At 42.5% G+C, this 18,615-nt stretch overlaps 1 protein-coding gene across 11 annotated transcripts in view; it reads right to left on the bottom strand.

The window, feature by feature from the left end:
* neb (nebulin) overlaps positions 1–18,615 on the bottom strand; it is a 65,093-nt gene that overhangs the window by 3,746 nt on the left and 42,732 nt on the right. For 6 of the 11 annotated variants that reach the window (XM_029257051.1, XM_029257054.1, XM_029257052.1 and 3 more), the window contains 39 exons: positions 18,428–18,532; positions 18,238–18,345; positions 18,015–18,128; positions 17,722–17,919; positions 17,356–17,460; positions 17,142–17,246; positions 16,705–16,812; positions 16,341–16,448; positions 16,114–16,221; positions 15,554–15,658; positions 15,298–15,402; positions 15,053–15,151; positions 14,842–14,946; positions 14,630–14,734; positions 14,378–14,482; positions 14,179–14,283; positions 13,973–14,077; positions 13,773–13,877; positions 13,514–13,618; positions 13,208–13,312; positions 12,035–12,139; positions 11,011–11,112; positions 10,664–10,771; positions 10,466–10,570; positions 10,255–10,359; positions 9,920–10,024; positions 9,693–9,797; positions 9,445–9,555; positions 9,234–9,344; positions 8,970–9,071; positions 8,706–8,810; positions 6,853–6,966; positions 6,592–6,696; positions 5,328–5,432; positions 3,478–3,588; positions 2,825–2,938; positions 2,269–2,373; positions 1,929–2,033; positions 1,448–1,552 (listed from right to left, as the gene is read on the bottom strand). In XM_029257051.1, coding sequence (XP_029112884.1) covers positions 1,448–1,552; positions 1,929–2,033; positions 2,269–2,373; positions 2,825–2,938; positions 3,478–3,588; positions 5,328–5,432; positions 6,592–6,696; positions 6,853–6,966; positions 8,706–8,810; positions 8,970–9,071; positions 9,234–9,344; positions 9,445–9,555; positions 9,693–9,797; positions 9,920–10,024; positions 10,255–10,359; positions 10,466–10,570; positions 10,664–10,771; positions 11,011–11,112; positions 12,035–12,139; positions 13,208–13,312; positions 13,514–13,618; positions 13,773–13,877; positions 13,973–14,077; positions 14,179–14,283; positions 14,378–14,482; positions 14,630–14,734; positions 14,842–14,946; positions 15,053–15,151; positions 15,298–15,402; positions 15,554–15,658; positions 16,114–16,221; positions 16,341–16,448; positions 16,705–16,812; positions 17,142–17,246; positions 17,356–17,460; positions 17,722–17,919; positions 18,015–18,128; positions 18,238–18,345; positions 18,428–18,532 — 4,236 coding nt within the window. Of the gene's footprint in view, positions 1–1,447; positions 1,553–1,928; positions 2,034–2,268; positions 2,374–2,824; positions 2,939–3,477; positions 3,589–3,617; positions 4,518–5,327; positions 5,433–6,591; positions 6,697–6,852; positions 6,967–8,705; positions 8,811–8,969; positions 9,072–9,233; positions 9,345–9,444; positions 9,556–9,692; positions 9,798–9,919; positions 10,025–10,254; positions 10,360–10,465; positions 10,571–10,663; positions 10,772–11,010; positions 11,113–12,034; positions 12,140–12,659; positions 12,815–13,207; positions 13,313–13,513; positions 13,619–13,772; positions 13,878–13,972; positions 14,078–14,178; positions 14,284–14,377; positions 14,483–14,629; positions 14,735–14,841; positions 14,947–15,052; positions 15,152–15,297; positions 15,403–15,553; positions 15,659–16,113; positions 16,222–16,340; positions 16,449–16,704; positions 16,813–17,141; positions 17,247–17,355; positions 17,461–17,721; positions 17,920–18,014; positions 18,129–18,237; positions 18,346–18,427; positions 18,533–18,615 lie in introns of those variants that run through there. The other 5 variants (XM_029257049.1, XM_029257048.1, XM_029257046.1 and 2 more) reach the window with 4 other exon arrangements.

An 18,615-nucleotide genomic window follows, 5' to 3' on the forward strand; every position in this document is an offset into this window, starting at 1 on the left:
AGCATTTTAAGCAAGCACAGTCATATTCTCATTTCTCTAGTCTACACAGTAAAACTATACATGTTAAAGGTAGATTACTCAATTAGTGTAAAGCACAAAGGTGTATATATGGTATTTATTGCATTGCACTGGAATGTTAAAGTGCTTTAGTGTTAATGTTATATGACAGGTATAATTTGATGCAATAGAAGAGTTAGAGAGGGAGTTTATTTAAACGTGCTGTACGTAAAGAACGGCTGTAACAGGTTCTTCAAAAGAGAGATGTTGACAGAGAAATAAAGGGACCAAAAGGTCATTTTGCCCTCTTCTCTCCATACAAATCTGTGCAAAATTTTTAAACAAAGAGAACTGCAATTTTTACATATTTTATTTGCCTGTTGTCTGTTTGAAGTTGCCTACACTTTTAAATTTGATAGCCATTTAAAATAATTTTGGTAGATTAAGGGCTGTCTTGGAAGTAATTCTGCGCCTACCATCGATGACCGAGTCAATAGCTGTAGCTATTTCTAAAACAAGCTGTAACATTTCACGAAACAGAACATTTAACATGGAACATACTAAATGACATGCTATGTAACAATACAACCATTAATATTTGAAAGAATTTTTTTCTACGTTTCATACATTTAATGAAGGATGTTGATTAAATTAAGGTTGGACTAAATTTGTTTGCCATTTTACGAAAAGAAAGCTTTTCGCCGTTTTAGGAGGACAGTGGTTTTAGTGCTATATCATGGGTGGTGTCATAGGAATTACGGGATGCTAATGTTTGACAATCTCCAAGATTATTTACGGGATCAGTTTTGGTTGGGTGGATGGAAGGGGGATATGGACGCTGTCCAAAGTAGGATAACTCTGGCTAATCGCTTAAGGATTTCTCTTTAACTCTCTGTCTCTGGTTTACCTGCTTGGAGTCAGTCCTCCTCAAGAATCTTCATTATAAAGAATATTTAGGGTGGTCTTATTAATGACTTTTATCTGTCTTGCCTAAATCAGATATCTCTTCAGTGGCTGCTTTGAATAAGTTGTAAGAGTCCTTTTACCAAAGGAAAGGCATCCTTGGAATATGAGAAATCCATGTAGAGTTCCAAGAAATTGTTTTTAAAGCTATAAATCATTTTATAAGTTATACCCAAATACCCTCCCTGAGACACTACAGTGGAACAAAGATGATTTATATTAGATTACTACTTTGAACACTACTGTCCGCTAATAACTTCAGCAAAATAAATACTACAGCAGCATCAAGTAGATTCATAGTTAATCTTTGGCTTGGAACACTTTCAGTTAATACCCATGTATGCCTCAAAATATTATAATTTTAACAGCTGCAAACCAAGACTGTTAGCTTGCAGAACAAAGTCAGAAACAAGCAAAAATGTGTTTTAATTGTTGGTTTGTTAGAAAGGTAAAAAGAGGGAAAGTGTACTCAATGAGTAGGAGATACCGTGCTGAAATTCTTTTGATTCTCTTTAACGCGCAGCATTTCAGGAGTGAAGTGTACAACGGTCACTTTGCCTTTAATATTTCTAAGGTCGGTCTGGTATTGCAGCTACGAGGAAAGAGATCACAAGTGCAAAGTTAATACAAAAAAACCTGTGACTGAAAGGTTAAAATGTGGTACACTTTGCCGTCTGCTGTTCTCACTGCCGCGCTTTCCTGTTGGGGGTGGGGGCTCCATATGATTTGAAAAGGGACATGTCATATAAGAGTTAAACGACAGAGTATTTTACGTAAATACACACATACACAAACAAATATTTCTGGGCTTCGTTCCACACAAATCTTCAAATATAACCGGAAAAAATGATTAAGAATGGAATGGTTCAAAAATAATAGTGAACATCGAGAAGATCACATCTTGTCAAGACGATTTCTGCGATGAGCTCACTACCTGTCCACTTGCCCCCTTCCCTGTGGGTACTTACAGTGCTGAAGTTCCTCTGGTTCTCCCGCACCCGTTGCATCTCCGGGGTGTCTAGCACCGGCACGTAGTGGCACATGGTCCTCTCCGCCTCCTCCTTGTACTTTTTCTGCCAGGCCCAAAACCAAAGTGTGTTAGACAAAAAAAAGTGGACTCTGCTGTCAGATACTGATCCAGAACTGGGAATTCTGGGAAGCCCTACATGTCCAAGTTAGAAGGAAGTGGGAATGTTCCTGAGAAGGCTAGTGGAAGAGATAATGGTGGCCTGTATGGCTTACATACTAGGTTTGAGATTGCTTCGGGTCAGTGTGCAGACCTGCACCGAGGACCCACAACACACTCACCTGGCTTATGATGTTCCTGATCTGCTGAGCATGGATGATGTCAGGGGTGTCGATCACTGTGGTGTAGCTGGAGCGGTCCATTTCTGCAGTCTGCTTGTACTTGGCCTGAGGGACACACACATGCTTTTTCCTGGAACCACTTGTCCCAAGTTGGGTTACGGTGAACCAGAGCCTAACCCAGCAACACAGGGCACAAGGCTGGAGGGGGAGGGGACATGCCCAGGACGGGACGCCAGTCCATCACAGGGTACTCCAAGCGGGACTTGTACCCCAGACCCACAGGAGAGCAGGACCTGGTCAAACCCACTCCGCCATCACATCCCCTGGTCTGAGGGATGTGAACTGTAATTCAGTGTACTACTGTGGCACCGACGGGCCTCTGAACAACCTCAGCTCAAGTCCTGTGTCATGTCAGGACATGGACTTTGTGGCTGTATATAGTCAGAGTACATTAACTGGCCTTTAAAATTCTGTTGTAAACTGTATACGTTTCTTTGAGTAGACAGAAAAAAAAAACATTTGCGGGAAAAAAAATGAATTGGACTTGTGGTCTGACCTGACTGAGGATATCTGTAGCATTCCTTGCCCTCTGGAAGTCTGGAGTATCAGTAGCCAAGGCCAACATTCCCTTGCCCTTAATCTCGTATTCCAACGCCTTCTTGTACTCTTTCTGCAAATACCCAGTTTGTGTTAGGTCTTGTTCATCCCAGGCCGTTGCAACAGACCTCTAAATCCAAATACAGACTAACATCGCATTATATTATATTATATCATAAGATAAAACCATTCAGAATCATTTTAACATTTTTTGAAAAGCCTGATAAAATTAAAAACCGCAAAGTTAAATATGCAACAGTTAAAGGCAGATTAGGAAGACTGGTGGAATCATTAGAGATGTTAGACCACATTTAATGGTGGCACAAAGAACCATTGCTGAGAATCATGGGAGAAATGGATTCAGAAAAATTGCCATGAGGAAGAGGGTCTTCAAACAGCTAGAGAAGAAAAAACACTTTTGAGTCATGGAGAGAAGCTCGTGTGAACCGCAGTATCTGGTTAATGAATGAGCAGTTGAGTTACACGGATGGACACGAACGTGACACGGTTAGTTGGCATTTTCAGGGCGTAACAAAGAAATAAGGTGTCATGATTAGTGGGGTCACACATGGGATACAGCAGAGACAGCAGTGAAACCTCCGGCGGTCCTACCTCGTTGAGAATCTGAGTAGCATTCTTTGCTCTCAACAATTCGGGAGTTTCCTCCAGCACTGTTAGCCCTTTACCCCTGACCCCCTCCTCAAGATCCCTCCTGTACACTTTCTACAGGACGAAGAAGAACAGAAAGACTGCAGGGAGACAACACACTGACAGACACACTCAACCAGTGTTTGCCCACTGCGATCAAAGTCACCAAGCCTTTACTCTTTTCCACCTTCACACTTCAGATTCCTAAATGGAAACCCATCATTTGCAATCATGCATAACTGGTTGGCATTATTGGTAACATCTGGCCTGAATATGACCAAACTGAATATTAAATGGTGAGGTGGTTTAAAAAAGGCTCCCATGAATTTGATCAGAAGTCTGATAAAAAATACACAGGTATCTAATAAAGCAACTTCAGGAATGTTAAGAAAAAAGTCCAGTAGGTATTTGATATCAGACTCCTTGTTGGGGACATAGTTGACACAGGTCTGCATTTTTATGACACACCTCAACAGCAACTGGAAAGACACAACAACTGGAAAGTAGTTACAATATGGCTTTGTCAGATGAAGCTGTACCATCTTTTTTGAAAAGCCAAATCCAAAAACCAACAGAAAAGACAGACACATGTTATTAGTAGAATAAGCACTAAAGCTTGGAGAAAGAGCTATGGAAGAGGTCAAAGGTGGCAAAGTTAACGGGGAAAATGGGGGGAAAATAGTCATGCTATTTGAAAGAAAGTGAAATGAGAGGAAGGGTGTATTATGAAGAGTGTATTATTTCTGAATGGTGATTATCAAGCATGCTTGACGTAGGCTGGCTGACTGAAGTGAAACCGGAAAATCCAAACACATTCGGTGGGATCAGCAGGATATGATCTTAGTAAGATTACCGGCATGGGAGAAGGGGACACAAGGGAGAGTGATGGTTACCTCACTGGCTATTTTGGTGGCATGTCTGACATGTAACATGGCAGGGGTGACCTCCAACCCTGAGAGGTTCCTCCCTTTAATGTACTCCTCAAAGTCCTTCTTATAATCTTTCTATTTGTTGCAAAAATAAGAATGGGAAATGCAGCTGAAATACACCAAAGCAGACTGAAAATGTAAGTTGTTGACAGATATTGCACAGTACTGATACCAGCTGTCTTCTTTTGGTGTCACCACAACACACACTTTAGGCACATGTAAATGGCACTGGGTGGCATGTACTGTAGATGAAGGAACATGTAACCAAGTCACAATAAAATTCTATGGGGGGCTGCTGTAGATGTCTTGAGAAGTTCCCTTAGATACAGAGAGAGGCATCCGATGAGCAAATTTTTAATACATGAAAGATTGTGTTCTATACATGAAATATGGCTTTGTGTGTGGATGTGAAGGTAGAAAATGATGGGTCTGATGCTAGAGGATGACAAGCAGTTCCAGGAATCCCCTTGCCTCCAGCTTGGAGATAATTGTGGCCAGTTTTCAGCCCAGTGTCAGCAGGACTGAACACCTCGTTGAAAACGTGACAGCATGACAGACAGTGGTGCACCTTTCCAGGCCCAGACACAGGGCGGAAACTATGGACTGCAGTCACTGACCAGCTTTTTGAAATCATACATTCTCAGTCCAGTATAATTTGGTCAAGCTTATGTAGAGCAATGGTGTGAAATAATAAGTCTCTGCAGATCAAGCATCAAGAAACTGGCTGACAATGTCTTTTTACAAAATACATGTAGAGCTGAATTTCTGAAAGACTGAAATTTCTGGTAAGAGCATGCAAACCCTGGGTTGTCTTTTGGGATGTTGAATGCCAACTGCAATAGAAAGGTTTTTTATATACCCCGCCCACTTTGTGTCCAAATTTACCTGGCTCTGCATGTGTTGAGCTTCCTTGGCCGTCACATATGTGGGCGTCTCGAAGTCCAGCATTGGCTTCCCTCTCTCTTTCTGGTACTTCTCCTTATACTTCACCTAGGACCACAAAGCACACACAGGTCACACCCAAAGACTAAGCCACCTCATCACAAGGGTCCTTCTTTGTGTGGACTCTTAAGTGAAACGCTTAATCATTACTAAAATGCTTTGTGGGTTATTTGATGCACAACCAGCTGAAACACAATGAAGCAGAACTGACTTGAAGGAACATAACAGTTGTGAAGAGGAGATGAGGTCTCGTGAGAGGAAATGGACACCTTTGGTTGAGGGTAGCCAGACATGGGTCCCTCACATCACACAGATGTGCCACTTACTTGGCTTTGCAGTTCTGAGGCCTCCTTGAGATGGATCTGTTCAGGTGTGTCTGGGACCATGTGGTAGTGACCCTTACTCTCCTCAAACTCATTCTTGTACTGATACTAAGGGGAAATGTCCAAGATGCAGCTCAAGACTCCGTAGCATCCTCTCTCCAAATAAAAATAATTTACAATAATGGCAGAAAAACTTCATAAAAAAAAATTAGAAAAGAAAGTCAAGTGACATTATCATAGGCTATAAAATGAGTGTAAAAATATTTCTATTAAAAAATATACAGATACAAGGTGGAAATGCTTTCCAAAGATATCTATATTATTCCTAAGTTTATATGTAAATGTATATTTTTATGTAATTTCCCAGTAGCACAGTTTCCAGTGTCAAAATGGAGCTACTACAGAAAAAACAAAAATATGAAATATAAAATAATATATAAATAAATTCCTTTAAAAGAAAAAGTAAAAGGATGTGTTTCAGAAGGAAAGCTAGAACACAGAGGCGTGAATGTGTTAATTTTCCTGTTTTCAGCAGTAAAAAAGGAGGGAAAAGAGAGCTCATCAAAACCAGTTAGGAGCTGCAAGAAAATTCTCCAGAAGCCAAATATTGATAGAAGGAAATGAAGGAAGTTACAGCCTAATTCCATTGTGGAAGGAGGATGGAAGTCAACGCTAAAAGAAAGGTAAGGGTCACTACCAGATGATGTGTTTCAGGAATTATGGATAGAGAACAGAGTGTAGACCTGTGTTAGTGCACTGCAGGTCAAGGAAGGACATGAGCTGTGAAGAAGTGAGCAGAGCAGCGGCACACAGAAGAATACTACATGCAACAGGAGGTCAGCAAGGAATGATGGGAAGTGAGAAAGGGTCAGTGGGCATCTTACATCACTGGCCAGCCTGCTGGTGCTCAGGCCGTGCTGCATGGACAGAGACTCTGCCATGTCGGTCACAGGTTTGTGGATCTTCTTCAGGTCGCCCTTGTATTTGATCTGTGAGAGACATACGCTCAATACACCAAGATGTCTACTTTGGGCAAAGCCATTTTTTCATTAAAAATGTTTAACATTTGACAGTTGTAAAGGGAAATCAGTTTTAAAATGTCATTCATATAAGCAAGGGATTAGCACTATTGTGTTTTAATTCACCTCGCTGGCAAGCGTGTTGGCGTCCTTCAGAGTCTGGTAGATCTTACTCTTCTGCAGGTCATACTCTGGCTTCTTCCCCTTCATCTCCTTGTCAAACTTCTCTTTATACTTCAGCTAATGGTAGGTTAGAGGTATTCCATTAAGGTCCTAGCATCAACCTTCTCAATGACAGTGTTGAGCAAACTGCAAGTATGACGGCTCCAGTATTATGGAGACAAGGTCTCAAAATTGATAACACCATATAACAAGGATCCTGATCATGCTCTGTATCTAGAATTTTCCCATAAATCTTAATAAACTGGTCAAAGGTCTCTTGTTATAAAGTGTAACCAATCACAAAAAACCTCAGAGGTTGCCTTTTAGGGTTAGAACATCGGCAGGTGCATCATCTTGCAGTATTTTTTTTTTTTTAAAACTGTTTCTATTCCTAAAAGGCAGACACCACAGTACAAGTTGGAAACAGACAAAGCAACAACATTCAGGTAGACCACACAATTTGGTAAAAGATGCTTTTCAAGCACAACACATGAAAAACCGAAGCTTAATCCCATTGCAGAGTGTCTCTAGGAGAATCCATTTCTGTAAAGGAATTAGCTTGAAGACCTGTATTCTAGTCTCACTGTTTTATGAGGACTGTGAAGATCTAACAGGTTCCAGATTTAGTGAAAAATATAAACATATATCTGCACAATTTTAGAACAATATCAATAACTGTTCTGTTGAGTATTATAGTCTTATATTATATCGTATAGCATGTTAGAATTTCTTTCCTGGGGGATCTGAACAGTCCTCATATCCCTGGAAGGAAGAATGCATCAGCACACTGGATAACATTGCATGACCGAAGTAACCATGACATTCATAGACACAGAAGGACAAAGACAGGCTGCGACACCGATGCTTATTTGTGCTGATTTGTTGACGTAAACATATCAGCATTCGATTCTGCTCCGATGGGGGTGGGGCACACCTTGAGGGCATTTTTTCCCTTTCAATGTGTTAGAAGAGCAAGCTTTTTGCTGAACGTTTTCCAGTAGCTTTGCAGATGCTTTTCTCAAAAGCGCTTAACGTAGCACACAAAGCATGTGACACAATGAAATAAGCGACTAAAAGGAACGCAAAGCAAGAGCAAGAGCAGTATTAAAATCCTTGGGTAAAGAGAAACAATGTAGAGCATTAATAAACCGTACTGTAACAGAATAGACATATAGAAATTGTTCACAAAGAAGTGTACGTCTCACATTAAATCACTTCCATTTTTTGCAACGTGCCCGACACCAAATAACATCTGACAACACGAAAAATGATCCAATCAGTCCAATGAACCGTACGACAGGGGAACAAAGAAACAGGCAGGGAGTTGCAGTCATCTGCCCTGGGTTGCAGGGACCTCCTTACATCACTAGTCAGGGCACTCATTTTCTTAATGTGACGCATCTGAGGGGTATCATAGGAGGCAGCTCCATGAAGGGATGGTATCCCTTCCACCTAAAAAGCGCAGTGAGATTGGCAGGGTGAGAGCACAGAGACTTGGAGGGGAATAGGGAACTGTGGGAACTCAGAGGGAAAGCACTGAACACGGCAGGAGATTGAGGCAGGAGCAATAGGTGATTTATAAATGCCAAGCATTGAGTGGCAAATGAAGTGAAAAGATACTATTTTTGTCTAATATGCCACATTACCGGAGTTAAAAATACAGTTCTCTCACTTCTCAAAGCTTATTCATATTGACGCATTCAAAGCAATACCGGCTCATGTCACCCCAAGGGTGTAAAAAGAAGTTCCTAGAAGCAAAAATGAAAGCGAAAACAGACCCTGAGCCCTTTCTGGGATTGTCCATTCAGGAGATTTACCTGGCTCGTCAACTTGGACACCTTCGTGGCCAGAGTGATATCAGGACGACCGGCTATGACTCCTCCACGGGCAGCTTCCTGGCGAGCTTTCTCGCGGTAACCAATCTGTTGGAAACCAAGGACACTACATCAACACATCTCAAGCGGTCTTTTCTGTGTTCACACACACAGTGTCTGACCGGGTACAGTTGTAATGTAAAGCTGCAGTGATGGTGGAAGAAGTGGGATCAGTTTTATCTAAGAAACGTCCGGAGGAAAGCTCACTTCACTGATGAGCTTGGCTGCCTGTGTAGCCTTCTTAATGTCAGGCCGGTCAGCCACAGGGGTATAGTGAAGCTTGGCCTTTGCTTCCTGCTTGTAGGCATACTGAAAAAGAGAACATGAAAGTACACCACGGTGACCCAGTGGACTCACTTTATCCGCTGGATAAACTCTTGTCTGAACTCATTATATAGGGGCCTTCTGACGGCAGTATTGTGCGATCCCAATTGTGGTTTTAGAGCTGGAGGAAAATAAACAGTTTCTCACATTGCTTTGATTCTTGGCTACATCCATAGCATGCTTCACATCAGGGGGAGCCACCATAATGTTGTACTTTGCCTTTCCTTTCTCTTCTTCGAACTTCTTTTTATACACTTTCTGTAGAGACATGGAACAATCCCAAAGCAGACGTGAAAAAATATGAACAAATTGGCTGATAAGGATGTTATCTTGTCATTTTTGGGTTTGTTTTGCTCACCCCGCTCACAAGCTTGGTGATCTCCCTGCTGTGGGTGGTGTCACGGGTCTGAGGCAGAGTGGTGAAAGAGCCACTCTGCATCTCCTTCTTACTGGCTTCCTTATATTTGTTCTGGGGAGCAGAAGAAAAAAGCCAAATTTCAGCTGCTAAATTACCTGTACCACAAGTGTCAAATCAAATCAAATCAAGCTTTATTGTCACATCATCGTCAACATAAGTGTAGGGTATCAGCAAAGCCTGTTCCGCACCTCTGAGATCAAGGTGGCCACTGATTTGGCAAGAAGGATCTGAGGTGTGTCTGAAACAACCTGGTAGGTGCCCCTGGCCTTCATATATTTCTCTTTGTATTTCACCTGTTAAACAGACACAGAAGTTTCTAAACAAGGAATTCCCAGGAAATCATGAGGAAATCACTCATGGTACAAAATACCTGGACTTGCCAAGGAATCAGACAAATGAGTTTGGTAGCACTCACATCACTGGTCAGCTCCGAGGTATGCTTGGCCAGGGTTGTGTACTTGTCATCTGCGACAGACAGCTTGCAGCCTTTCAGCGCCTGCCTGTCATACTTGTACTCAACCTTTAGAAAGAGACAAAAGAGACAGTCTAGACAGCCTTCAAAATAAAAAAAAAAAATACCTTCAATATTGATGGTTCCTACAGTACCGTAAGAATCACATAAATGCATTCATGTTTGTCATTTATCGAAAAAACAATAATACAGTGTGAGAAGAGCATAGATATGGTACTCGCTGTCCTGCGGTGTGAAAGCATTGAGTAAACTTTTGACCGTAGCTGAATGGCACTCACATCACTCTGCTGAAGGTTGGTATGCACAGCATGAATAAAGTCAGGCCTGTCAACGGTCCAGATCCATTTGGCTTTGGTGGCTTCATATTTCTTCTTGTAGTCCAGCTGCAGAAGGGCACCACGGGAGGTAAATATACAACCTTTGTGAGAATTTACAGTCTGACTGCAGATATGATGGAACACGCCAGACAAATCTGTCTTCTCAACTTACGTTGCTGATGTTCTTGTAAGCCTCCTTGGCTGCCCTGATGTCGTAGGCATCTGGGGCAATGTTGATGTGACTCTTCTCTCTCTCATATGTCTCCTTGTACTTCAGCTGGAGGGAAGTTGTGAGGAATTTGCAGGGAAGTTCAAACAGGTATGTTCCCTTAGTGACGAATAAAGCGAAGAGCCATCGTCAGTGTCCTACCGTGCTGATGATGTCCTTGACCCTCCTCATGTGCTGTGCGACAGGTGTGTCGTGACCCAGAGTGTATCCTTTGGCCTTATTCTTGTTGTACTCCATCTTATAGATGATCTGAAAGGAGATATGGAGATGAGATCTCAAAGATCAGCACAAGAGTGAAGCGTCAACACATGCAGGTGATACAACGCTGGAACATTGCTGTGGTTGTTATGACATTTATCTGTCATATTTCCCTGTTTATTGCACAGCATGCATGTGTAATCTAGAGCCACACATTGACTCCCCTGCCATACAGAGTCTTTCCACCGACCTCATCAGGATTCTGACACATGACAGGAGAACAAACTCACATCAGTGATCTTCTTGTTGCGCTTATGGGTCTCGTTCTCCGGGGTCTCCAGGAGGGAGGTGAACTTGCTCTTTTCACGCTCATACTTCTCCTTGTACTTCCACTGATGGGTCAGAAACAACAACATGGGCATCAGCAGTCAGCAGTCTCTGAGGTGTAGCTATTCATGTACCTGAATCTGTCTCTTTCTGTATATAATAATCTATATTGCTACATAGTTGACTCCTTATTTAGTCACATTCAACCTTCAACATATTTAAATACACTTTTATTTTTAATATTTTGATATTTTGCATAAAAATTTCCTATTTTTCATGGATATGGATTCTGACTATGCAAATCACTTCATAGTCTAAGTACGACCCATTCTAGGTACAAACATTAATATGAGTGAGTTTTGCTTTTGTGATGTAACATTTTGATGATAAAACTGTTATACAGTGAATATGAAAATTTATCCATGCAGAGTTATATATGAATGCAACAGGGAAGCGATGTATGATTAACGTCGACAAAACACCACAGTACATTTGTGACATGACAACATCGAAGATGTGGTTAACAACATACACAACATAGAGCTTGGAGAAATTTTATGCCTTTTAGATCTTCTACCTCTACTTGACCAGCTTGTCTGACTTTTGCTCAAGCAGCAACACCACCTTGCCTTACCTGTGAACTATATTCACATGGATTTTCTTGAGTTTCCTGGGCTAATCCCATTTTTACTTGGAAAGATCTAAAATATGCTGAAAAAGCACAACTTAATGAAATTAGATGTAAAACTGTGTTCGATGATATATCCAGCAAAGGCAGAGTAAGAAAATGAGGACAATGGTGATCAATGGGAGCCCTACAAACAAAGGATGGAGAAAGCACTTGATGAGACACATGATAGATGTTATGGAATGAGGCAGCAAGCATTCATCATTGTTTGCCCCATGTCCTGCAGCTGCAGTTAGGGGAATGAATGAGGAAGAGGAGCTGGAGGAGGGACAGCCTACAGCCAACCTTCCCATGGTTACCTTACTCCACATGCTGGAATTGTAAAGGGCCCCCAGGATGTCTGGCCGGTGCAACTCATTGCAGCCACTTTTCAGAAGCTCCTTGGCCTTGCCCTTATACCTGATCTGTCCACAGAGACACACATGGAACATGCTAAAGGTCAGGACAAGGGTGGGAGAGCCGACAGAGGACACTGGGAGCTCTAGGGAAGTCTCCCTCACGGACCCATCTGTGGACTCCAGACTAACCACTCCTACGTGCGAAAAGGCCAAATTCCTTCCAAATGCAAAAATACGAGATGCAAGAGGAATCTGGAACAGCGAGAACACTTTACGCCTGAAATTGAATATATTGATTGATTTCCATTTAGTTGCTGACTGTCAACATATGTGACGCTGCAAAATGTATGAGCATGATGGATGTTTAAGGAGTGGTGGTGGTACTAGAGAACACAGATACCAGAGAATATACACCCAGAAGGACAGGACATGTTTCCATGGCACCAGACGACACCTGGGAAAGACGAGAACGTGTAATTCCACAGCTGCGACGTCACCAGCCGGACGATGACCTCATGCATGGGCCAGGAGCGGGCACTCTGATTGGCCCGGGGGACGGCTAGCGTGCATGTGGTCTCCACTTTACCTGACTCATCTTGTTGACCTCCTTGGCCAAGAGGTTTCTAGGGTCATCGACAACAACGGTGTACTTATCCTTGTTCCTTTCATAGTCCGCTTTGTACGATCTCTGCTCAGAATGTCACAGGGGGGTTAAGGAACACTGGAAAACTTGGGCCACTTCTAAGAGTCCCCGTACCATAATCAGGAAGAATGAATTACAAAAGTAGAAGACATTAAAAAATTAAACGGATTACATTAAAGCTGACAGTTCTGGGTTTATTTATACTCCAGATCCATAGTCTTTCAAACAAGTATTTGAAAAGCAAACAAAGTTTAATGGCAACCTTCTATTTCACACGCTGTTTTTCGTTCAAAGCTGAGTGTTCATTGTGATACACAAAAATAAAAATAACATTCAGAATCTGCAATACTAAGTCAGAAGATACATCAATATTAGAAGTATCAAATCTTTACTATATAATAACAGTACAGCTAAAGGCAAGATACAAAATACAGTATTTTCCAAAAAGGATTGTACAACTGTTCCTGTCCACCTGCAGTTCTGTCACTCACCTCGTTGATGAGATCGGAGGCGTACTTGGCCGACTTGAAGAACGGGGTGTCGCAGGTGTACCTGAAGTTCAACCTGTTCTTCTCGAATGATGACTTGTACAGCCTCTGCCAGTCAAAGACATGACATGGTTGGTGACTTTTTCAGAAACTTTTCTTTAACGTAAAAAAGTGCGAGAGATGTATTCACTAGTCCCCATCGTGTCTTTGGGTGAATAAATACTCATTCCTCCATGGTGTCAGGTGAAGCCACTGCATTGCCCCACCTAGTGGCCCTGAGCAGCAGGATAGAGTGGAGGCATGGAGTACCTCGCTGTATAGCGCCTTGTTGTTCCCTGCGTGCACCAGGTCTGGAGTGTCCCACACGTAGCAGCCGATGCCCTTCAGCCAGTCCAGGTCCTCCTTGTACTTGATCTGATGTAGGGGACATTGTTGCAGATAGTGGTTTGTATCCATGGAAACAAGTGTTTTATGTTTTTCGATCAAACCATCATCCGTTAAATCAACAGTTTATCTGAAATTCAATGAGTAATTATTGAGAGTGAAGAGAAGGATAATTGTCACTCACGTCACTGACAGCATCGCGGACCATCTTGTGGTGGAAGAGTTCAGGACGATCTGGGATGGACCTCCAGAGACCCAGTGAGCTGATGTACTTCTCCCTGTATTTCACCTGGAAGCACAAAAGAACTACAGGAAACTGAGGGGCGGGGCCAAAAGCTAAGGGTGTGGCCCTGCTGCACCACTTTCTAGGCCATTCACACTGACCTCGCTAATGTCATCGGTGACCTTGCGGTGGTAGACAATGTTGATGGCATCCTTCACCGTACGGTAGCGTCCCTTGCTCGTCTCAAAGATTTCCTTGTAGCGCAGCTGAGAGACATGAGGTGACACAAGTCAACCATGAGCAAAAAAAGTGGAGGGAAACATAGAAACAGAGTGATGGGGCCTGGAGGCCAAGTGGGATCCCTCACATCACTGGCATTGAGGTAGGCCTTCTTGGCACGGACAAGGATGGGCGTGTCTGCGATGGAGGTGTATCTGTGCTTCATCTTCTCGTACTGATCCTTGTATTTTTTCTGAGAAGGTGTCATGAGGAAACACTCAGATTAGTTGTCGAAAAACATGCAACTCATCATATAATCCTTCCAAGTAGCCATGAAGGATTCCCACCTCACTGAACACCACTTTCATGTGCCGGGCGTGTTCCATGACCGGGGTGTTGAGCTCCGGGGTGTAGTGGGCCCTCTCTTTGGAGGCCAGATCCACGTATTTGTACTGAGAGGGACACATAGGAGCATGACACATCAACTTGCACATCGTTAATGCTCATATGATCTTGAAGTCACCATCTAAAGTATAATGTTCTTTCAACTTGATGATAAGCATGGAAACAAATAATGTTGGATTGGTGTGTAGACCTACCTTGTTTGTGAGGAGTTGAGCCCATTTGACTCTCTGGATATCTATGCTGTCTGCTGGAGTTGTACACTTGGTTTTCTGCTCATTGCCTTGAGCTCTGTACACCAACTGTAGGAAAAGAACTTGACTAATGTTACAATGCTCATAGATACAAACCCAGAGAAATGGAGTCAATCTTCACCAGCAGTGAGAAACATCCTAAAAGCATCACATACCTCACTTAGGTGGTTCTTCAACTCAGTCACACGGGTGTACTCTGGTGTGTCCAGGACAACAGAGTACTTTTCACGCATCTTCTTTGCTTCAACTGGGTAGTTGGTCTTCGGAAGAAAAAGGGGAGATGTGAAAGGTACGGACACCCCAGATGTTATGGAAGTAAGACTAAACAAACAATGGACCGAGAATGCAAGGAATACGGAAACGTACTCGGAACTTGGTGATCTTGCGGATGTGGACGATCTCAGGTGTGTCGTACAGGAAACAGCCGATACCTTTCAGCCATTTGAGATCTTCCTTGTATTTCAGCTGTTAACGGTTTGTGTCATAAGTCATTAGATATCATTTACACATTAGGGCAAAATTTGTTTTGCTTCTGCCGAAATTATCAACAAATTGGGACATATCTACACATTTATCTGCGTGGCTCAAAATTTCTTTGAAAAGCAACATACATCACTGGTGATCTCATTGACATGGTAGCAGTGCATCAGTTCTGGAGTAATCGGCATGGAGATGAGACTACCCCGACTGTTGTAATACTTCTCCTTGTAGCATAGCTGCAGACCAAAAGACAAAAAGAGCGTTTTAATTAATGTGAGGAAAGTACAGACAAATGACTTTTCTGCAGTCATCATAACCAGCTTATTTTGATGGCATCATGGTAAGATCATGCATGTGCAACAAGAAGGCCTAGGAGAGGTTACATACATCACTGATGGCTTCTTGGTTAGCCTTGACTTGTCTGATCTCTGGTGTGTCGTGGGTGGTGTGGATCTTGTCTTTTTCCTTTTCATACTGCTCACGGTACAATCTCTGAGTGTGGGAAGGATGGAGTGCAGATACAGCATCATGGTCCAGAACAACTTCATTCAGTTTACTTATGATTTATTAAATATGTTTACATTGACTCATTTAGCTGATGCTTTTTTCAAAGCCGCTTACAATGTTAAGCTAGTTACAATGATTTACCAATTTATACAGCTGGGTGGTTTTTTGATAAATGTATCCATTCAGGACAAGAACTTTGGGTTCTTGCCTATTTAAGGGTAGAATAGCAGGAGGTGGGATTTGAAACGGCAATGACTCTAACTACTGTACTACATTCAAAGACTAATGCATTCTTACTGTCAAGACTTTAAGACATATTCCATTCATAAAAGTACAGGAAGTACAGAGACAAATAATTTGTTTAATTCTATTGTTAAGATCGTTGAAGATACACTACTGCCTTTAATATTGGCAGGACAAGAACTCCCATGTAATCTTACAGGGTTGGTGATCTTGTTGGCATTCCTGATGTTGACAAAGGTAACACCATTGGGGTCCAGTGTGTAGCTTTTTGCCTTTATGAGCTCAAAGGCCTCCTTGTACTTCACCTATAGAAAAAGTACATCAGCTTTTTTAAGAGCCATACCTATAACTGAGGAGGGTGTTATTTAAGACGTCTATCCAAACAAACTGTCCATGCGTCTGGCAAGAGGAGAACTGTTCCTACATTGCTGGTAACGATGCTGTTGGCCTTGGCTTTACTGATGAGAGGAGTATCATGAGGAAGTGTGTATCCAGTTGGCATAGACTTCATGTTGGCTTCCTTATAGAGGATCTAAGAGAGAAGGAGACAATGAAGGATGATGCAAGGCATATATATCCATTCCCCTCTTACATTAATATATATGTCGTTTTGCTGAATAATTTTTATTCATACTGAGTGTACAAAATTCATCCTAATATGCCAAAATGAATTATCCTCACATCCAGAATCCTGAGATTTTTCTTCCCAAGTCCAGTTGTTGGATTTAACGAGAAGCTCATGTTCAACTTTTAAACGAAATAAAGAAAAAACACTAAAGACAGCTTACGTCACTCTGGATAGTGTTTGCCAGCTTGGCTCTCTCCGTGTCCACGGTGACAGCTGGGGCTGTGTTTGTGCCCTTCACGTTCTTGTCATAGTCTTGGCGGTAGTGAAGCTGTGGATACACACAATACAGTAAGCAACCACCGATCACTGGTGGTTCCATTTCAAACATGACCAAGATATTAAAAAGAAAGCCTCCGTCCCCCTTCAGACAACCAGATTCAAGGCAGGGGGTCAGAATCCAGTTAATAAGGAAACAGCAGATTCCAGAGAAGTCTGGCAGTTATACCGATGTGTTAAGTAGTTAGCCTGCCTAAAAGCTAACAAAAAGCAAATATACAGCTTTATAATCTGTTATAGTGGAAAAATGCTCTGTATGCCCTTGAAATATGATCTTCTTCAAACCATCTAATATAAGAATGCAATCTTGCTGGTACTCACATCGCTCAGGTTTACTGCACTCTGCTTGCAGGTCTCATAAGTGGGAGTGTCCAGCACGACTGTGTAGTTCTTGAAATGCTCAATGCCCTTGGCCCTGTATTTGCCCTGAAAGAAGAAGTAACAGAAACATGTCAGTGTTTGGTTTTACTTGACAAAATTTAGATGGGTCCTAGAGGTGAAGATTCAAGGAAAGCAAGAGAAGGAAGGAACTGACCTCACTTTGCAGAGTGTTGGCATGTTTGCAGCGCAAGATCTCAGGTGTGTCCCATACGTAGCAACCGGCCCCCTTCACCCAGGCCATGTCTTCCTTGTAGAAGATCTGTGAGGTCACAGATGGACAGGAACACACCATCAGGAGTTCAGGTGAGGACACACCAATATGACAATCAGAGAAGGTGCAGCTGCACCAGAGAAAGTAAAATATCTGACGTCCAGGATTTTCGTATCCATGAAGAAAAGGAACGAGTTACGTGAGGTTCAAAGAAAGGAAACCTGTAAAAAACTTGAACGTTGACGGAGCAAAATGTGAACAATGATGAAGCAATCAAGGTAGGAGTGGAGGAGGCACTGGAACACTCACGTCACTGAGCTGCTCGTTGACCTTGCGTGCATGAGCGTACACCTGCATGTCAGGTAGACAGATCCACTGGTGCAGGTACTTGCGGTAATTGATCTCGCTGACGCTGTCCTGGGTCTGTCTGGCAGCCACCACATCCAGCATATCTGGCGGCAGGTGCACCTTGGCCTTGTTCTGCTCGTAGTTGCTCTTGTACAGGCGCTGGAGGACACACGCACCAGAAGAATACACCAAAGTCAGGTGTTTGGTATGGTAACTAAGAAATGCACAGGTCACAGTATGCAATCCTTACTCACATCAAGGTTGAGTTTTCCAACTTTTACGCATCTTGCAGCCTGAGGGTCGTCTTCCAGGCATTTAGGTAAGGTGTAGGCATGCTTGGTCTTCTCATAATTCTCCCGGTACTTCACCTGGATGACAGTCGTAAAGCTCGGATTTAAAATGGGCAAGTACAGCCAGTGTTTAAAGATTCAAATCAAGGAATTACTTCCAGGTTTATGTGTGGTTTAGGTGACCTACTTTACTCAGGATGGCTTTCTGTTCTTTTGCATGGACCAGTGCGTTGGAGTCCACAGGCACTTTGTAGCTTGATGCCTTGATCTTCTCCCAGGCCTCTTTGTAGAGTCTCTGAATAACAAAGCAGGATCATGCCATCTCCAGTCCAGACCCAGTAAGAGACTACTGTTCACATGAAGGATAAACCACTCACGTTGCTGAAGAGGTCCTTTAGGTTGCTGCATCTTGTGTAGTCAAAGGTGTCCAGGATGGTAGTGTACAAATGCTTCTCTTTATTGTAGGCCTCTTTGTAAATCAGCTGGAAATAACAGAATTCACATATTTTACATATTTTCAAGGAATGTATAAGAAATTAAAGAAGTAAGATATACAGCATTCACC

Source organism: Scleropages formosus, chromosome 12 (genome assembly GCF_900964775.1).
Source record: "Scleropages formosus chromosome 12, fSclFor1.1, whole genome shotgun sequence".
Lineage (NCBI taxonomy): Eukaryota > Metazoa > Chordata > Actinopteri > Osteoglossiformes > Osteoglossidae > Scleropages > Scleropages formosus.